This window comes from Schistocerca piceifrons, chromosome 8 (assembly GCF_021461385.2).
Source record: "Schistocerca piceifrons isolate TAMUIC-IGC-003096 chromosome 8, iqSchPice1.1, whole genome shotgun sequence".
Taxonomy (NCBI): Eukaryota; Metazoa; Arthropoda; class Insecta; order Orthoptera; family Acrididae; genus Schistocerca; species Schistocerca piceifrons.
Window position 1 is genome coordinate 3,337,519 of NC_060145.1, and position 20,200 is coordinate 3,357,718.

Here is a 20,200-nt window from a genome sequence, read left to right on the forward strand (position 1 = left end):
TGTCTCCGACGATTCTCTGGTTGAAGGCATATGCAACACTCATCGGTGAAGAGAACGTGATGCCAATCCTGAGCGGTGCATTCGGTATGTTGTTGGACCCATCTGTACCGCACTGAATGGTGTCGTGGTTGGAAAGATAGACCTCGCCATGGACATCGGGAGTGAAGTTTCGGTGGCCGTGCGGTTCTAGGCGCTACAGTCTGAAACCGCGCGACCGCTACGGTCGCAGGTTCGAATCCTGCCTCGGTCGTGGATGTGTGTGATGTCCTTAGGTTAGTTAGGTTTAAGTAGCTCTAAGTTCTAGGGGACTGATGACCTCAGAAATTAAGTCCCATAGTGCTCAGAGCCATTTGAGTGAAGTTGCGGTTCATGCAGCCTATTGCGCACAGTTTGAGTCGTAACACGACGTCCTGTGGCTGCACGAAAAGCGTTATTCAACATGGTGGAGTTGCTGCCAGGGTTCCTCCGAGCCATAATCCGTATGTAGCGGTCGTCCAGTGACCTTGGGCGGCCTGAATGACGCATGTCTACTTCAGTTCCTGTCTCTGTATCTCCGCCATCTCAGAACATCGCTTTGGTTCGTTCCGAGACGCCTGGACACTTCCCTTGTTGAGAGTCCTTCCTGGCACAATGCGGACGCGGTGGAACCGCGGTATTGACCGTCTAGGCATGGTTGAACTACAGACAACACGAACCGTGTACCTCCTCCCTAGTGGAATGACTGGAACTGATCGGCTGTCGGACCCCCTCCGTCTAATAGGCGCTGCTCATGCATGGTTGTTTCCATCTTTAGGCGGGTTTAGTGACATCTCTGGACACTCGAAGGGACTGTGAACTGGGGTGATGCAAAACATTTTTTGAGGTGTGTATTTTACAATACTGGACGTACCATGATATGGCGACAAATGGGAACACGTACTACACACAGACAGATTATCGCACGATTGTTTTGGTGGTCCACGTGTTACGCTATGTGTAGCCATAATATTGTAGGAAATGCTGTCCTCCAAATCTTTTAAAACGGTGCACTCATTGCATACTGCATTATGGTGATCCTGTACTCCTTCCCAACGTCCGTCTTTTCAGTGGTCGGTCGTGACCTCATTTTTACGGAGAACAATGCGCGACTGCATGGACCTGCGCAGGGGAGGAACTCTCGGAACGAGAGGATATTCGGCGAATGGACTGTCCTGCCGGCTCCCCCATCTTATTTCCCATCGAGCGCACGTGGGCTGCGTCGGGCAGACGTGTTGCAGCACGTCCATCCACGTGCACCAGCGACCGCCCAACAAGTGTCAACCTCGGTGGTGGAGGAATGGAACGCCCCGCCACAGGAACCCCTCCCTCCCGACCTTGTGGCCAGCATGGGAGCTCGATGCAGGGCATGCACTGCTGCTGTTATTGATCACACACCCTACTAAGAATCATGCCCCGCCTTTCATGATGTCCAGGGAACTGACGTGAATCGCTGTAATTATTCTCTTTGAGTAAAAGTCTCACTTCTGTTCGTCTCATTTCTTTCACTCACCTTCTGAACTACAGAAGTTCTTTCCTTCCATGGTCCTAGCTTCATCGAGCAGTGCTAGGTGGCACTGACACATCGTGCGAAAGCTACTTTCGTCCTCGAGTTTTGCACACCAGCGTTCACACTCAGCCTTTCCTCAGTGAAAACACGGCTGGTATTCTACCGGAGGCGCAAGTCGCTTCCAGAAAGGGGCAGTAATCTAGTAGACCGCTCAGGACCGGGTAACAGGGCATCGGCGTAACGTAACGAGACGACGCTCCTCTCCCGTGCAACAGGTGGTGCTGGCGCGGCGCGAGGTGGTGGTGTCCGCGGGCGCCATCAACAGCCCGCAGCTGCTGATGCTGTCCGGCATCGGGCCGGCCGAGGAGCTGCGCCGCCACCGCATCCCCGTGGTGCGCGACCTCAAGGTGGGCCACAACCTGCAGGACCACGTGGGGCTCGGCGGCCTCACCTTCCTCATCGACGAGCCCGTCGCCATCGTCCAGAACAGGCTGCAGGTTAGCCCCTCTCTCTCTCTCTCTCTCTCTCTCTCTCTCTCTCTCTCTCACACACACACACACTCTCTCTCTCTCTCTCACACACACACACACACACACACACACACACACACACACACACGCACGCTCTTCTCATATTTAATCTGCACACAAGTACGAGTGTTGACCATTTTCCTACATAGCCCCCTACTATGGTCAACAGAAAAATTTATTTATTTTTATGCGGCCAACAAAGTATCCACTACTTGTTAAACTAAGTCGAAAAAAAATTTCTAGGCTTGTGTCGTTTTACTTGTTTTCCTATGACAACAGCGAACGAAAATGAACGTCAAATATATTGTAATTATCGGTAGAAGAGAACGAACACTCTGTTCTGTATTTAAGAAAATTGTGGATCAGTACTTTACCGTGATTATTTATCATACGTTAATTATTTATCATATTAACGAGATTCACCGACATCAAAATTTTGGATACAATCAAATAATAAATTAATTGAAGCAATGGTATTCATATAGATACAGGCTCTATTTCAAATGGTTTTCTAAGAAAGCAAGTGCAAATGTTATTTTCCTTTCTTTCTTAATTTCGGCGACATCAAGAACGGGTTTACCTTTGGCAGCTGACTTGGCAGTTTTTATTTAGTACGCATTTTCTTCCGCAATTCTTATCATTTTTTCCCCTTTTTTACACTCTAAGGCAAAAAACGGCGCACCACGAAGGTATTATCCGAATGGGACGGAAATCGGTAGATATGATGGACGTATCACACAAACAAGTAAATGCAATTTCAGAAAAACTTAAGTGTTGTTTTAATAGAAAAAGTTTCAGAAATTGAGCAAGTTAATAACGTGTTGGTCCACCTCTGGCACATATGCAAGCAGTTATTCCGGTCGGCAGTGATTCACTGAGTTGTTGGATGTCTTCCTCATCGGTATAGTGCCGAATTCTGTCCAATTGGTGCGTTACATCGTCAAAATCCCGAGGTCGCTGCTGGCATCTGCCCATAATGCTCAAAACATTCTCAATTGGGGAGAGATCCGGCCACTTTGCTGGCCAAGGTAGGGTTTGGCGAGCACGAAGGCAAGCAGTAGGAGCTCTCGCCATATACGGGAGAGCATTATCTTGCTGAAATGTAAGTCCAGGGTGGCCTGCGACGAAGGCCAACAAAACGGGGCGTAGAACATCATTTGACGTCTCGGAATGCTGTAAGGGTACCTACCGCACATGACAACCAAAGGCGTCCCGCTATGAAAATAAATGGCAACTCAGACCATCACTCATGGTTGCCGCGCCGCATGGCGTGCGACAGTCGGCCTAGAATCTCATTGAGTACATTAGAACTGTCTTCAGTGGTCAGTCCCACGTGGAACTGAGCCCAGATGGCCCTTGGACAGCAAGGTCGCCGGAGCGCTCCCCAGCTGAGAACGTTTGCAGCGTCATGGGCAGGGCCCTGTGGAAAGCTCAATAACTACTTGCGTAAGGGCAAGAGGTGGACCAACGCGTTACTGACTTGCTCAATTTGTGCAACCCTTCCACTTGAATAAAACATCCTTTTTTTCTGAGATTTGAATCATTTGTTTGTCTGTACATGTACATTACATCTACTGACTACCGTCTCATCCAGACAATTCCTTCGTCGTGCATCTTTTTTTTCTTCTCTCTTAAGAGTATGTATGGCATATTTAGTTTCGTCTTCAGTCTTTCGAATGAGTCATGAATCATTAACTAAGTTAGCCATGAAATATCGATTCGATTTTGCCTCCAGTATTTCCGATGTTCATATTTTTTATGTATTTTTCCATCGTGTAACAGTGTGGACTAGAGCTAAGTAGGAGAGGATATGGATCATGTCCTTGTAGATCACCAGTACGTTTTCCGAAACGTCCACGGGTAAGTGTCAAATGGTTTTATTTTTTTATTATTCTTGTTCGTTACAATAATTTCTATGTCAGGTTACAAATCACGCTGTACATTTATTTATTCTTATATGGCCGACGATGTATCTACCACTTGTTAAACTAAGTCTAACAAAATTTCTAGGCATGTGTCGTTTTCCTTGTTTTCCTATGACAACAGTGAACGAAAATGAACGTCAAATATTTTGTAATTTTCGGCAGAAGAGAATGAACACTCTGTTCTGTACTTAAGAAAATTGTGGATCAGCGCTTTACCGTGATTATTTATCATACCTTAATTATTTATCATATTAACGAGATTCAGTGCGTTCACCAACAGCAAAATTTTGGATACAATCAAATAATAAACTAGCAGCACAAAGGAGTTAAGTGAGAATGGAAAATATGGAGGAAAAATTACAGGAAGTAAACATAGCAACAGTCACGGACCTCAAAGAAGTGAAACATTACAAAATGAAACATTAAAGTGATAACAATTCAAATTACTGTGTGATCAAAACATTAACATAATTTTAAATATGCTCCATCAGTGGAATGCTGTATATGTCCGTATGAACTTTCTTGCTTCGCCTATGTTTTTCACTAACCAAAATATTGACTATTACTCATGGAACATACTGTAACTAGGCAGACCCCACTGACGACAGTATTATACCGACAGCATTTTGAGGATGTTAACTTGTGGAGCAGCTGAACATTGTTAATGTGGAAATGCTTTAGAGAAACACAACTAAATACTATCTTTGACTGCCCATTTGACAGAGACCTGTACATCGGAAGCTTCACAGTGACAATTTATGCCACCAACAGTTGAAGAGTTGGCAATGAGTACATTGACTCTTATTTATGCCAGCAGTGATTGCATATTTGATGAAACATTAACCAAATTTATTTTTTATCATTTCCTTACGAGCCAGCTGCTTGCTTTGATAGGTTAGAACCCAGGCCGGAAATATTAAGGAACTGGCTTTACAACATACACAAAGATGGGTAGCTTTAGACGTTTTCCCCCTCACTGCCCACCTGTATGTAACGCGCCTCCTCTCCGGTATGAAACAGGGCAGCAGCATGCCGCCTCTTATATGTGGATACAGTGACTGTCTTTGAAGACATGAGGTAACTACAACAAGGGTGCGACGCGTTGGATCCAGCCTTCGTAAAAGTGGCTTTTTATTGTTACGAAAAAATTAGGTACATGTTCTTTTTAGTGCCTACGGCCAGAGTTTGAGACTAAAGTGTCTTAGGAGCAGAATACACTTTAAAATAATAGCACTGATTTCTGTTAACTATCATACGCCTCAAATGCTGCACGAAGTTCACAAATAGAAAAAAAAGTACAATGCGAAGATCAGTAAAAGTTAGCGATAATCTAATTATTGAGCTTTTACGTATCGTTAATATATGTAACTATTCCTCCTCAGTTGTTACCCAACTGTTTTTATCATTAATAAGAAATATTAACCGTCTTTTGCAAGTAAATATTTATGTTTTCAAACAAACATGTTTCACCTATTCGTATTTAATTACGCGTATTTTGGTATGAGAAACGTACTGTTTTCCTGTCAGCAGAGTTATGTTATTTTTCTATTTACACTACTTGCGATTATATCGTTATGTCTTAGTATTCACTTTTATGTGTGTCGTTGTGTTACGTACCCACTTGATCTTGAGTGAATACAATATAAGTTGTCTATTAACTGTACACTGCGATTGGCTACTAGTTATATATAATATGCTTGGTTTGTGACGGCACGCAATACGGGTACCCTTGACGGAAAAAAATCACAACAGCAGATTTTGAGATGTGGAACGACAGAACTTTTACTGTGGCTGAAAAAAACAATTGTATGCACACTTTTAAAACGCTGAGAAAAGCGTTAAAATAACATGTTAAGAAGTCTAAATTTCAAAAGAACCCCTGAAATGTTACAGCACCAGAACCTCTTTTGTTTTCAGGTCAAACACTGTATATATAGGGTTTTTCAGCTTCCCTATCGATTTGCTTTAAGCAACCCGCATTATGTCTGTATGAGGAACAGTATCGAGACAGGCGACCGCCATGTAATCGATACAAGTTCCCTCTCAGAGCTCTGATCGATTACTAGCAAACGGAATCACAATGTAAAAAAACTCAAGTGAGAATCAGCGACGAGTTACACAGTATTTTTGTATCAAGATATACCTTACTTCTGCCACACTTATTGAAATGTCTCGAATCTTTCTTGGTGTAATTATTGGCGCAGACATAGAGATTTTGGACGTCTCTGAGTTTATTCCATTTATAGTGCTTAATTTTTCGTAAATTGTTCAGAGGTTATACACTGGAAAGCTGTTACTTCCACGCTTCCCATTCTGCTATCTCCTCTTTATTTCGTGGTTTCTAATGGTGAAACACACTTTATAAGGCAACGTTTCTAAACCATTTACGAAAGATTAAGTACTATAAATGGAATAAACTTACAGAGACATCCAAACCCTGTATGAGGACTCCGAAAATCACACAACGAAATACTGGACAGACTTGGATGAGTATGGCACAAGAAAAGTATATCTTTGTCCAACACACAGCGTGTAACTCATGGCCAGTCCTCACCTGTGTTTTACAGCACGATTCCATTTGCTAAGAGTCGCCCAAAAGTCTGCGAGGGATTATGTAGACTACACGGCTGTCGCCTGGCTGGATACCGTTCCTGATACAGACAGTACCACTTGCATAAAACAAATCGGTGGGGCAGCTGAATCACCCTAATATAATCACTGAGTACATACGCCTTTTCCTTTGTGGTCCTCCCTATGACACTGACCACGCTCTTTTTTTACTGTAAGCGAGATGACTGTTTGGAGAGTGCGCTGTGAGACCGCTGTGTGACGCGACGTGCGGTGCTGTGCTGTGCCGGCAGGCGGTGCCGGTGACCATGAACTACGTGCTGAACGAGCGCGGGCCCATGACCACGCTGGGCGGCCTGGAGGCCATCGCGTTCGTCAACACGCCGCTGGCCAACGCCTCCGCCGACTGGCCGGACATCCAGTTCCACTTCGCGCCCGCCTCCATCAACTCGGACGGCGGCGCCAGAGTGCGGAAGGTAACGCAGCACTGCGCCGAGTTAGTTTACTGCGACTCTGCCACTACTGTGCCAGCCTCAACACCGTTTGTGACACTTGTTTCAAAATCTTACTTCCCTTATAAGATTATTGTAGATTCCAACATTTACATGAAAGAGGACATTTACGACGTCCTCCATCCTATACAGTCACTGTAAGAAAATTTCGCAATCACTGCTTCCGTTTCATGCCCCTCGATCTTCTAACTGCCATCTGGTTTCTGTACAAATTGTAAATAGACTTTCGCTCCCTGTATTTGACCTCCGCCACCTTCAGAATTTGAAAGAGAGTATTCCAGTCAACATTGTCAAAAGCTTTCTCTATGTCTACAAATGCTAGAAACGTAGGTTTGCCTTTCCTTAATGTTTCATCTAAGATAAGTCGTAGGGTCAGTATTGCCTCAAGTTTTCCAACATTTTTACGGAATGGAAACTGATCTTCCCCAAGTTCGGTTTCTACCAGTCTTTTCATTCGTCTGTAAAGAACTGGTGTTAATATTTTGCAGCCATGACTTATTAAACTGATAGTTCGCTAATTTTCACACCTGTCGACACCTGCTTTGGGATTGGAATTATTATATTCTTCTTGAAGTCAGATGGTATTTCGCCTGTCTCATATATCTTGCTCACCTGGCGACCAAATAGCCTCTTCGTGGAAATTTGATTAAAAGGGGCAATATGACCAGTTCCACACATTTCATAACACATAACAGCATAGTATTAAGAAATTTTTAAATTTGGAGTAATGCTTACAGCCCGGTGGAAGCACGGTTTTACTTTTGATGTGTTTTTTTATATACTTTATTTTAAATTTGGTCGCTTTCGGTCTGTCCTCTTACAGCGATCTAAAGGGTGGAACGTCAATAACGACAATACGAACGTAAGGACAGCACAACACTGTCTCCGAGTTGAGAAAATCGCCGAAGCCGCCGGGAATCGAACCGAGCTCCTTTGGTTAGCAGTCCGTTTGATGTATTCGTACGTCACACGATCTGCTGAGTCTCCTGTAGAAGTATCTCGTAGGGACTGTGGGACATTTCTGTATCGTTGTCAAAATTGGACAGTTAGTTATAATGAGGTTACCCACGATTTTTATTTATATAAAATTTTTATGAAGTTTTTCAATCTGCAGATCGCTGCTTTTTATTTCCAAATTATCGGTTTCTGACAAGTGAGCCATCGCAAAATCATATGTCGTAGTTACAGAGTAACCTGTTATACAGTAACTGTCAGTTCACAGTCGTGGACTCTTCAGTACATGATAGTGAACTGACAGTTACTTCGGGGCAGGTTACTCTGTAGCTACGACATATGATTTTACGAGGCCGACATTGACCGAAACCGGTAATTTGGAAATGAAAATCTTTCGTCTGCAGAGTGAAAATTTTACACACTTTCTGTATCTTATAGCTGTTCTCGCCATTTCGCATCGCATTACACCGCCACATGTCGTCCACACTGGTATGGTAAACGTGTGGCATTGCGCTGGCAGGAGCAGGGCGACAAGTAGCCTACTTGCGGTTTCTGACGCCGGCCGGGGTGGCCGAGCGGTTCTAGGCGCTACAGTTTGGAACCGCGCGACCGCTGCGGTCGCAGGTTCGAATCCGGCTTCGGGCATGGATGTGTATGACGTCCTTAGGTTAGATAGGCTTAAGTAGTTGTAAGTTCTAGGGGACTGATGACCTCAGACGTTACGTCCCATAGTGCTCAGAACCATTTGAACCATTTGTGGTTTCTGAAAGACAGAGTCACGTCTGCGCCTACGCTTGCCTCGACTCTGTCCCAGCGACTGCCGGCAGGTGCTGGGGCTGACGGAGCGCGTCTACGACGCGGTGTACCGGCCGATCGCGAACCGCGACGCCTTCAGCATCCTGCCGCTGCTGCTGCGGCCGCGGTCGCGCGGCCGGCTGCGCCTGCGCTCGGCCGACCCGCGCCACTACCCGCTCATCGACGCCAACTACTTCGCCGACCCGCACGACGTCGCGACGCTCGTCGAGGGCGTCAAGATGGCCGTGCGCACCGGCCTGGCGCCCGCCTTCCGCCGCTACGGCGCGCGCCTCCACTCGCTGCCGCTGCCCAACTGCCGCCACCACGAGTACGTCCGCTGCTCGCTGCCCGCTGCTCACCGGACACGCCGCGATAGCGCTCTGTCACCAGCGATTACTCACGCCCACGATATATATATATATATATATATATATATATATATATATATATATATGTGTGTGTGTGTGTGTGTGTGTGAGTGTGTTTTCTTGCGGCCTTCACTCCTGAGACTGGTTTGATGCAGCTCTCCATGCTACTCTATCCTGCGCAAGTGTTTATTCATCTCCCAGTACCTACTGCAACCTACATCCTTCTGAATCTGCTTAGTGTATTCATCTCTTGGTCTCCCTCTAAGATTTTTACCCTCCACGCTGCCCTCCAATACTAAATTGGTGATCCCTTGATGCCTCAGAGCATGCCCTACCGGCCTATCCCTTCTTCTAGTCAAGTTGTGCCACAAATTTCTCTTCTCTCCAATTCTATTCAATACCTCCTCATTAGTTATGTGATCTCCCCATCTAATCTTCAGTATTCTTCTGTAGCACCACATTTCGAAAGCTTCTATTCCCTTCTTCTCTAAACTATTTATCGTCCTCGTTTCACTTCCATACATGGCTACACTACATTAAAATACTTTCAGAAACGACTTCCTGACACTTAAATCTATACTCGATGTTAACAAATTTTTCTTCTTCAGAAACGCTTTCCTTGCCATTGCCAGTCTACATTTTATATCCTCTCTACTTCGACCATCATCAGTTATTTTCCTCCCCAAATAGCAAGACTTTTTTGCTACTTTAAGTCTCTCATTTCCTAATCTAATTCCGGCAGCATCACCCGATTTAACTCGACTACATTCCATTATCCTCGTTTTTCTTTAGTTGACGTTCAACTCATATCCTCCTTTCCACTGTCCATTCCGTTCAACTGCTCTTCCAGGTCCTTTGCTGTCTCTGACAGAATTACAATGTCATCGGCTAACCTCAAAATTTTTATTTCTTCTCCATGGATTTTATTCCCTACTCCGAATTTTTCTTTTGTTTCCTTTACTGCTTGCTGAATGTACAGATTATATATATATACAAATCAACAACACCATGGATTAGCCAAGTAAAATTAGATTTACAAAAAGCAAATATTGAACTTAAAGATGTCAAAGATAGAAAAACTTTTAGAAATAAGGTGGAAAAGTGGATTGTATTGTCGGAAAAGGAAGCACTAAAGAGACCAGGAATAAAATGGACAGAAGAAAGAAAAAGAAAACATGGAGAACGAATGAAAGAAGTATGGAAGAAACGACGTCAGAAAGCTTTGCGTGATCCTTCTGGGTCCATTCGCGATAAGTAAGTAAGTATATATATATATATATATATATATATATATATATATATATATATAGGGTAGTCAGAAACAACTTAGCCAGCATGGTCGTTGCACGCGAAAGTTCAAGCACTTGCAAGAGCTAACATTTGGTAGTGCACAGACATCTGCGGGTCCGTGAATTTCCACTCGTTGAAACGCTCGATACCAGATAAAATGTCCCTTTTTTAGGAGTGACAGATTTAAGCTATGTGAGCAAAAGCTTACGTTTGTTCAGTTTGAGGGAAGAAAACGAAGAACACATTTAGCGACACCGCGTCTGGCAGGCTGTTTGAATTTCCGCACACGACGATCTGATTGGCTAACTTCAATGATAAATAATTCTGAAACGGCGCAACGTAACGAATTTTTTCTTAACAATTATTTCTCAGCACATCCTTACCCTGCAAAACCTACACAAGCTTTTCAGGATGTTTCTGAGCACCTTGTGCGTATATCTACCGTATCACACAAACCTATTTTCTTGCAGTCTTCGCCGTTTCCAAGCACTTGTCATCTTCTTCTCTGTGGATTCTCCTTCTTTCTTCGGTCCACTTTGTCCCTGGTCTGGTGATAGATGCATTCTCTGCCATTACTTCCCGTCTGCTAACTTTTTGTATGGACAGGTTTCCGCTAAAAATGTCTAGTCGACTTACATGAGCATTTACTCATTCTCTTTTGACCTGCTGGATCCAGGGTATGGTTTTGGGTCATTGTATGTTCCTCGCAATTTTGTTAGTGTGTGCTGTTGATGGAAGTCAGTCGATATGCCCATAAAATATTAGTCTTTTTCTATGCCTGCCGCGATTTTCTGTAGTTTATCGGTTGTTGTACCGGATTGTTCTGTTTATCCATCTTCCTTTCTTTTTGGACGGAGTATCTTCCTTAGAATTTTGCGTTCTTCTTTTAGGATATCTTCCAGATCACCTTTTGTGTGGAGTGTAAGCTTTTCGCCAGCGTGCAAGGCGTCAGGCTTGATAACTGTGTTATAGCTCCTGATTCTCGTGAATACGAACATTAATCTTTTGTTACAGATGTTGCAGATTTTATAATAAGCTTTCGTAAGTTTTTGCATTCGAATTTTCTGTGCTGTTCTTCCCGCCGCTCTCTTCCCACATGGATTTCGCCTAAATAGTTATTCTCAGCAGATCCAAGATTACTCAGATTTTGGAAGAATACCTGGAGGCCAGCTCTTTTGATTGAGAGTCTCTGTGTGTGCCGTCTTCTCGTCGTCTGCTAGTATTGCCAGATGATCTGAGAAACTTAGGCAATAAATTTGGGTGTAATTATATGCAGTGTGTGTGTGTGTGTGTAACTGATATACTGGAGAAAAACTGTGTGTTAATAAGGTCTAGAGGCAGTAACGTCGAACCAAACTGCGTTTCCCGTATAACCATACGCCGGAAATCATCGCTATAGAGCAACGACCATACGACTAAAGCCAGTCACCGATAAACACACGGAAGTGTGCCCCAGCTAATACCCCCTATGTTAAGGAACGCATTTACTGATAAAACAGCTCAACATATTGGTTTCCGCTGAACAGTCAGAAGACCGCATCTCAGTGGTCAGCGTGCCTGCGTGCTACACAGAGAAGGCGGGGAGGGTTCCATTCCTGATGCTGCCGCCGATTTTCCTTGGTGGGGGCTGGAACGGGGTGCAGTGTACTTCGTGATACCAACAGAGGAGCTACTTGACTCAAAAGTAGCGGGTCCGAGGTCAAAGAAGGCGACTAATGCCGGCAGTGCAGCGTTTTGACGCGTTGACCCTCCATACCGTAGCGGAATGATGGCGTTGCCGGAGGATGATTTGACGGTCGCTTGGTCCCACTTCGCCCGTCAGGGCCAGAACGCGGAGCTTTGCTTTTCTTTGTTCCCAATATTCAAAGCTTGGTAATCTCTAAATTTCTATCAACAGCTGATTACACTAGACGCCATTTTTTGTGTTTAGTGGGTAAAACTTGACATTAAATTAATTACGTTAAGCCTACCGTAATTCCGTTAACGAAGAAAGTTTTTAATAATGCAATCTGAAGGTCACTTGTTTCCATTTCTGCTAATGTAGAGAGAAGATGAGTCAGCCTTTATTCCAACAAATCCAGCAGATCATTAAATGTCAAGTAAAACTACGGTGAAAATGAAAACCGCAATTTCTTCTTTTCTCAAATCACATTTCTTACTGTAAGTTCTCCAAATTCCTGAACCTCCCGGATAGCCATCACGTTAAAGCGCCGCTTCCACGCCGGGTAGGTGCGCCAGCCCCTGATCGAATCCACCCGACTGATTAACGACGAGGGTCGACGGGCCGGCCAGCCTGGTGTGGTTTTTAGGCGGTTTACCACATCCGACCACCTGAATATTGGGCTCTTAACAAAGTCCCCCGTCAGTCAGGCTATTCGCAAACATTTCGAAAACCTTCGCACGCTTTCATGTGTATCACACCAGTTGGAGTACACCTCCGTTCTGGGAGGTAAGGGGGTGGCGACAGGAAGGGCTCCGGCGACGTCTTAAATCAAAAATGCCCGATCTGTTAATAAGCTGCGCAGATGTGGGGCAAAGGCGACAGCAGCTTAGTCGCAATAAACCAGTCCGCCAGACGGACCCACACGCCTTCTCTTGCTGATCACACTTCCGCCGACTGGTCGCTGACTGGCTGTCGTTTCATAGCCGGCGCTCCACAGCGATTCGTACCCCAACTATGGTTGCTCGGCAAAATTTTTTGTTCAATTCGGCGTCTTTGACATTAGCCGCAATATATTTACTCATGCATTAAAACCGTCCTTTTCAGTTATAATAATTTTCTGTATTTCTCTGTCTGACTTAAATTGCATTCATAACAAAATTATTAATCCCACATAGTTCTCTGTCGAAGTGCCCCACTATAGTCCAACCTGTATTTTCCACACTGAAACATTGTTGGATTATTGTGTAAGTATATTCCACAATGCTTCCCTCAGATTTATTATGAAACTATCAAGTCTTATTTACAGCACACTGACATTACAGAATGACACGTTAACGCTTTCACCGAACACATACTTCTTTTGAAGACATTTTCGTAGAGGGCTGTCATATATTCATATATTGCATAATGCCTAATTTGTATATGCACAAACGTTTTTTTTTTTTTTTTGTTTGTCTGAAGGCTCACATTTAGTCACTTGTCACTTGTGTTCCTATCTCAGGTCGGTTTTCTTCATAACAGTCTTTTTCAGTATCACCTGTTTCGGCTGCACAATGTCCCCTTCTTAGGTCAGTCGCTACAAGTACGTCCTCCATTTCGTTAACATGTGATACGTCACTGGGATCATCATCACTGCTGCTGTCGACCATTACTGTCTGTAAGTGAGAAATGACTGGAGTGGAGTACTGTATATGGAGTTAATAGCAACGGGGATATGGTACATTGCTGTGTTTCAAGTGGCAATTTTTTACATCACTAAGAATTATTGTTTACCTGTCTAATTAAGGACGATGGTTGCTATGCTACAAATCACCTCAGATGCATTGCTGTTTTAACGCTTACAAACTATCATTCACAGCTGCTTATCTGGTGAGTACAAATAACAAAAATTTTCATATCAACAGAACGCGTTACTATTCAGTACAAAATGCCTACAACACAGCAATTCCATGGCTGCCGCACGTAGTATCTAAATCAGCCAGCAGAGAGCAGAAGTGATCAGTCTTTGCAGTGTACGTAGTTAAAACCCTCAAGATACAAGGCAGTAGCTTGTAGACGACCTTGAGTGGTAGGGTGACATATGAATCATAGTTTCTTACAAATGTTGTCCGGGTATACAACTGCTAGAGGAAAAATGCTCCTATTGTAGCACAAAAATGTCAATATGCTTCTTTTTAAAAGACACTGACTAAAAAGTGTGACACCAATTGCCTCATTCTACCATCTTTCACATCTTCAAAAATTTTCCCATTAATTTTGGCAAGTGGACATATTTGCAGTCTTTCTAACATGATGCTCAACTCACTCTCCCACAAGTTCCCCTGACTGTTATCTCGCTCACACCCAATAGTCCATCGATGTAAGTCGCTCGACTCCCACTTGCCCATTCTCTCTCATTCGTTCAGCCCAACTCATCATCATTAGCTCTTCGTGTCTAATCGTCATCGTCACTTGTTTCACAACCACAGTCTCCGTCGTTCTGTACTACTACTACTAAAGTATCCTATCACTACCACTGCCTCCTCCTTTCTCTCTCTTACTACTACTATCTCACTGACTCTTTCCCACTGTTGCTGTCTCTTCTCACAGAGTCACTATCTATCTCTTCCCCACTATCATTGTCATAAAAATGGCTCTGAGCACTATGGGACTTAACTGCTGTGATCATCAGTCCCCTAGAACTTAGAACTACTTAAACCTAACTAACCTAAGGGCATCACACACATCCATGCCCGAGGCAGGATTCGAACCTGCGACCGTAGCGGTCGCGCGGTTCCAGACTGTAGCGCCTAGAACCGCTCGGCCACCCCGGCCGGCTTATCATTGTCATAGATTCTCTCTCTCATTGTCAGTGGCTCTTTACGCACTTCCAGTTTCTTCTTCTCTTTATTTCTCTCCCACCGGCACTCTGTCCTTCACATTTTTCCTAGCACTGTTCTGTCACTCTCAACTATGTTTCACTGCCACTGTGTCCGCATGTTTGTCTCACACTGCCATTGTCTCCTTCGCTCTTTCTATAGCACAACTATCTCCTTCTCTTTCCCACTGCCACTGTCTCCTTCCCTCTCACCAAAAGAGGTGGTGCAGTGGTTAGCACACTGCACTCGCATTCGGGAGGACGACTATTCAATCCCGCGTCCGGCCATCCTGATTTTGGTTTTCCGTGATTTCCCTAAATCGCTCCAGGCAAATGCCGGGATGGTTTCTTTGAAAGGGAACCGCCGACTTCCTTCCTCGTCCTTCTCTAATCCGAGGAGAGAGATTACCTCGCTGTCTGGTCTCTTCCCCCTAACAACCCAAGCCTAACCCAAGCCCTTCCCTCTCAGAATAAAAAGGGCGGATATGTTCGTAAGCCAAAATTTTTGGGAAAATTTTTAAAGAGGCTGAGGAAGGTAAAATTGAGCGGTTTTCTCTCTGAGTCTTTTAAATAAGACCACATTCGCCTTACGGTGCTCCAATAGCAGTATTTTTCGGCTGGTTGTCTTATTTACTCTGCAAAAGCAGGGCATGTCAATTATATGAAAAGTACTTTATGAGTCAGTAAAGTTTTGATAGTTTAGTTACGTGAAACTCAAATACACAAAAACCAGTTTTATACTTAAGACAGGATTTTATGTACACAAAAACTTTTCATGTGCTCCAGTACTACAACATTGGGTGCCTAGACCCTTCTAATGGTAACGGAGGCACTTTACAGCATATTTTCCGTCCGACATCACTTTATAAACTATGTTTTCAGCCCAACCATATTTTCCGTGCGTATTTTACGTGTAGAAGTAGGAAAACTTTAAAACTCTGTGTCTCGGAAACGGATTAAAAAAAAATTCAAGATTGTTCGAGATTGGAATCTTAGGAATATATCGCAAAAATTTCAGCCAATTGCTGTGCGTAGCCGTCGTGGAATCCATGACTCGGTTTTGATGCGTAGAAATTGCAAAAAGAACTTTTGAACCAACTGTGCTTCAATAGGCCCCTTAACAATCACCGTAGACAACATCGAATGTAAACACGACCAAAAGATTTCCTCCAGTTGCCTAAGCAGGAGGAAATGTATAATAGACATACTGACCGTGTACTGTGGGGCAGTGACACTAAGACGAGTCTTCCGTACGGTATACGGCCCAGGGGCTGTCCAAAACACGACCCTATCTATTTATCAGCAACAGAACCCGAGGCACGAGCCCCGAAGGAATCCCGCTTTTATGGGTAGCTCATGCTGCAGCACGCGTACCGATGGTGTGGCTATCGGCTTCTGGCCGTGGCCGCGAGCACGGCTTCGCTTCGGGCGACGTACGGTCCGACGAGAGACGGAAGAAACTTACCGCTACTACGAGGTGTGGCTAGAAAAAAACCGGACTAGTACTGGTGAAACAATAAAACGAATGCAATAAGGCTGAAAGTCGCGTGGCCTGTCACGTGACTCCCGCTCCGCGTACTGCTCGAGTTTCATCTGCCTCCTGCACTCAGTCTGCCCGTGGTGTCTGTTTTAAGTAGTTGACGTTTTGTCTGTGCGTCGGAAAATGTTGAGTGTACAGAAAGAACAGCGTGTTAACATCAAATTTTGTTTCAAACTAGGAAAATCTGCAAGTGAAACGTTTGTAATGTTACAACAAGTGTACGGCGATGATTGTTTATCGCGAACACAACTGTTTGAGTGGTTTAAACGATTTAAAGATGGCCGCGAAGACACCAGTGATGACACTCGCACTGGCAGACCATTGTCAGCAAAAACTGATGCAAACATTGAAAAAATCGGTAAACTTGTTCGACAAGATCGCCGTTTAACAATCATAGCAGTGTCTGAGTTAACAGGAGTTGACAAGGAAAGTGTTAGGCACATTCTTCATGAAAGTTTCAACATGAACAAAGTGTGTTGAAAAATGGTTCCAAAGTGTCTCACAATTGAACAGAAGGAACGCCGAAGAATGATTTGTTCTGACATCCTGGAAAACATTGAAAGTGATCCCACCTTCTTACAAAATCGATGCATTGGAAAACTCCTGGTTCTCCACGACAAAAAAAAGCACGAGTGTCAAAATCGAAACTCAAGGCATTGATGATTGTTTTTTTGACATCAAAGAGATTGTGCACATTGATTGGGTACCAGAGGGACAAACAGTGAATCAGAATTACTACATTAGCGTCCTGGCTACCCTACGTGAGCGAGTACGGAGAAAACGGAACGATTTGTGGAGAAAACAGTCATGGATCCTTCACCAAGACAATGCCCCAGCTCACAGTGCGTTGTCAGTGAAGACGTTTTTGGCAAAACACAACATTCCCATCTTAGATCATCCACCCTACTCACCTGATTTGGCCCCCTGTGGCTTTTTTCTTTTCCCTAAAGTCAAGTCAGCTTTGAAAGGAACTAGATTTGAGACTGTTGAAGCAGTAAAAGAAAAAGCGACGGAAGTAATGTATGGACTTACCGAAAATGATCTGCAGCATTGCTATGAACAGTGGAAAATTCGTATGGAGCGGTGTAGAGACCGAGGAGGAGAGTACATTGAAAGAGATAACATGAAATTGTAAATAATTGTAAATAAATATCTTTTCCAGCATCAGTCCGGTTTTTTCTAGCCGCACCTACTAGATCTACGATTATCACGCTGCCCGAAACAACACACTGTAACGCCGTGTTCTCCTGCGGCAGGTTCGCATCGGACGCGTACTGGGAGTGCGCGGTGCGGACCATCTCGATGACCATCTACCACCCGGTGGGCACGTGCAAGATGGGGCCCGCCTCCGACCCGGAGGCCGTGGTGGACGCGCGCCTGCGCGTCCACGGGGTGCGCGGGCTGCGCGTCGTCGACGCCTCCATCATGCCGACCATCGCCAGCGGCAACACCAACGCGCCCGTCATCATGATCGCCGAGAAGGCCGCCGACATGATCAAGCAGGACTGGCTGCCGCCGCCGCCGCCGCCGCCCCCTGACCCCGGCAAGAGGGGGTAGCGCGGCCACTGTGCGGCCTCACTGCACGCCTGGAGGCAGGGCAGGGCGGCGTCCTCTGCCCCACGTCGATGGCCGGAGCTCACACTCGCTGCAGCTGGATCTTAGGCTGAAGAACCTCTGTGTTGTAGCCACAGGCGCGCACTTGTCGGGAAGAGATTGTCAGGTTATAATCAGGCATTCTCTCTCACCTGGGGCTGAAGTTTAAGCAAGACTTCGAAACACTGCATTACTGGAAGTAGCTATCCAGCTGATAACCAGAGATGCGTTCACTGATGACCCAGTTGTGTGAAGGGCCATCTAGGCCCTAGAATTGAATTTGGAAAAAGTCTGGTGCGGTTGCATCTGTAAGATGCATCGGGGCTCTTCATACTTTTCATAATTAGTCGTATCTGTTGAAAGAATCACTGATGTGACGTTAATTTATTGGACTAGTACTCCTGCTGACCGCTACGGACATACTGATAGTCACTCTAAACACTGCACAAGATCGCAAAGATCTACGGCCAGTAACCACTTCGTGTTTTCAGAGTAATAGCTGGTAAGGAGACAGACAGTTCATACATTGAGCAGTGTGTGAGATTAATTTTATTTACCATTTCTCAGAAGTAAGCTATGGAAGAGAGAGCAATCTTACCGTAAGTTAAGATCTAGCTGAAACGTCGTCGCTTTACATTGCTTCAAGACACAAATGTGGCTGTGAGTGTGTGAAAAAGCGAGAGGTGGACTGCTGCGAGGAGTGTGTATGTACGGACAGCAAACGTGGATTAGAAACAAAGCTGGCAGAGACCACCGACAGTCGGGCAACGTGGGCATTAGGTGGGGCAAAACCAAAGAGACACAAGAGTGAAATGAGAAATGCGAGTCTTACAGTCTCCTTTCGAAGTTAATGGTGACAACCAAGTATTTTAACATGTTACGTATATTTGCTGAATATTTAGTCTCATCATTAAATACGAACATGTTAGATGAAGTGTTAGCTTATATTCTTTTAACAAGACCCGAATGTTACTTAATTATAGCATGTGTTTGTTGTTCTGACATGTGGAATAAATATTTTTTTCACATTGTGTGCCATTAACTCTTTGTAAATTCAAATGCGTTATTAAATGTCGTAATGTTGTGTCGTTTTCGTCTCTGGACAAGTCTCAGCCTTTAGCGTTACCATTCCCATGTAGGTCATTTTTTTCTAAGGGATGCAGTAAATTAATTTCACTTACATGAAATCAGTCGAGATGAACTCAGTACGTTCGTCTGGTGGTCTTATACCGGAATGGAGAACCACATATTTGTTCGTCAGTACTATTAGGAAATATCAGAGACATCAAGACTGTAGCGTCCTCACACAAAGTGGTCAGAAACTGTCTGAAAAGCTTGTAACAGTGTTTCAGGGAGGGGGGGGGGTGTGTGTGCTGAGATATAATTGTTAAAAAAATTCGAAACGCTGCACCGTTTCCGAGTTATTTAGCACTGGAGTTAACCAATCAGTTCCGTGTGCGTGAAGTTTCAAGCTGCCCGCCAGAGACGGTGTGGCGAAACGTTTTCTTCTTTTAGTTTCCGAAAACCGAGCAATAGAGCAATACAGACATTGGACATGGGACGGTAGTGAGGGTCAAACCCGAGACAACGGCTGACAAGTCCCGTGTGCTGTCATCTACGATGTCTGAACAGCTGATACTAGTTGTATCTGGCAGCTTTTATTACTGTTTCTAACCACCCCGTATAGCGTAATGGTTAAGGCTACTGCTGGTCCGGTGAAAACATTATCTTCGCGAAAAGTTCTTTACTAAAGACTGATACTGTAGTTTCCATTCTTCGTAAAGTACAGTAAATAGATTTTTCCTGGTTTTAAGTAGAAATTAATCTGGCTGTCCATTAGCAAACACTCCGCACGCACTCCACAGTTTTGAGATCGGAACGTTGGGCTGGAGAAAGCAGGATATTCACCGGATTACATTCTAACCAGGAAGAGGTCTTTCATGGACAGGAGTCAGACTGCGCTTTGGGAAAGCCTCCTAGCTGTGGATGAACTACCTAAAATGTTTTCTAGAACAATTCCCTTTACTTCGTCATGTATATATGGTTGGTCCGAAACCCAGAGAAATGTGTCCTGCAGCAT

The 20,200-nt window shown here is 44.6% G+C and overlaps 1 protein-coding gene across 1 annotated transcript in view; it reads left to right on the forward strand.

Annotated features, from left to right (window-relative positions):
• The window catches only part of LOC124711374 (glucose dehydrogenase [FAD, quinone]-like), a 151,235-nt gene extending 132,160 nt beyond the window's left edge, over positions 1-19,075 (forward strand). Inside the window, exons 6-9 of the mRNA XM_047241424.1 lie at positions 1,801-2,022; positions 6,842-7,024; positions 8,842-9,137; positions 17,784-19,075. Of these exons, the coding sequence (XP_047097380.1) occupies positions 1,801-2,022; positions 6,842-7,024; positions 8,842-9,137; positions 17,784-18,084 (1,002 nt within the window). The 3' untranslated portion in view covers positions 18,085-19,075. The remainder of the gene's footprint in view (positions 1-1,800; positions 2,023-6,841; positions 7,025-8,841; positions 9,138-17,783) is intronic.
• Positions 19,076-20,200: the final 1,125 nt, after the last annotated feature.